At 36.0% G+C, this 1,245-nt stretch overlaps 1 protein-coding gene across 1 annotated transcript; it reads right to left on the reverse strand.

The window, feature by feature from the left end:
• Positions 1 to 383: 383 nt before the first annotated feature.
• On the reverse strand, positions 384 to 824 carry LOC131648865 (uncharacterized). Its single transcript, XM_058918592.1, has one exon. The coding sequence runs from the start codon at positions 822 to 824 to the stop codon at positions 384 to 386; it is 441 nt and encodes a 146-aa protein (XP_058774575.1).
• Between the last annotated feature and the right edge of the window lie 421 nt (positions 825 to 1,245).

The following is a 1,245-nucleotide window of genomic DNA, read 5'->3' on the forward strand; positions in this document are numbered from 1 at the left end:
ACCTGTGACAAATGATGCTTGTGTCCATATGATGATGCTAGGACCAGATGATATTGTGTTGACGGTTGTAATCTCCTAAATATGTTGATGTGTTTGGTAATTATATTTGTTTGGATCAGCTAATGTTGTTGAGGTTAAATGTTGATGTTAAGTGTTTGTATATTTTTTGATATATGTTGTATGTGTTGTTTTTATACCTTGTTGTGGTTTGTTTTGTCCTAACTATAATGTTGTTATTTATATTAAATGTGAAAGATCTTTGTGGTCATTAAACGTCATTAAATCATGGAAAACACTGAATTACTAATGGTGCATAAAATTGAGAAGCTTAACAATAAAATAAAATACTAGTTATTACTGTTTCCAACATTCAGACAATGAGTTCAGTTGTGACTAGGAGGACGACACAACTCACATTTTCTCTCTAACTTATCATATCTGTCCATTTCTGTTCTAATACGTGAGCTCACTGGGCGGCCTTTCTTATTCCTCCGTATTATTGGATTATGGAAAATTTGGTCTCCATCAAAAGTGGGCCAATACTCATCTAATGGTAGAACTGGAAAACATGTGCTGTAAACACCAAATAAGTTTGCGACCCTGTAAAACATAGACAACAGAGGATATGCATCTTGGCGCACCACGGAACATGCAACAATAACGTGTGGACAAGGAACACAGTATGCTTGATACTTTCCGCAGTCACACCAAAGATCTCTTAGGTTTACCTTGTAATCTTCCATAGGCTTTCCCTCACCATGGTCCATTGTCTCCTTCACACTGAAGTTGTTATGACTGTAGTCAAATATTCTTACCTGGTGCATTATGGATTTTGCTTTTTCTTCTTTCATCACCTTCATGCATCTTTCTGTAAATGTTTATCCAAAATTCAAAACTGTACTCCACTTAGCACCCCTTTCAGCAAATAGTGATCCCATCCTATAGTATGTTGCATGTACCGACACCGTAATGGGTAGATTACGTGTGCCTTTGAAGACTAAGTTCATCGATTCTAATAGGTTTGTTGTCATGTGTCCCCAACTCCGACCTCCATCAAATGCCGTCGTCTACTTTTCCACGGGAATATTGTTTAACCACCTTAAAGCATCACCATTAGCCATGTCAATTTCATTTCGATAGTAGTGAAATGTTCGTTGGTTTAAAGCATAACCTGTTTGTTACAAAAATGGGTTACTAATATATAAATATTAATTACAAAGATATAAGGTGATGAAATAGATACAT

Source organism: Vicia villosa, linkage group LG2 (genome assembly GCF_029867415.1).
Source record: "Vicia villosa cultivar HV-30 ecotype Madison, WI linkage group LG2, Vvil1.0, whole genome shotgun sequence".
Taxonomy (NCBI): domain Eukaryota; kingdom Viridiplantae; phylum Streptophyta; class Magnoliopsida; order Fabales; family Fabaceae; genus Vicia; species Vicia villosa.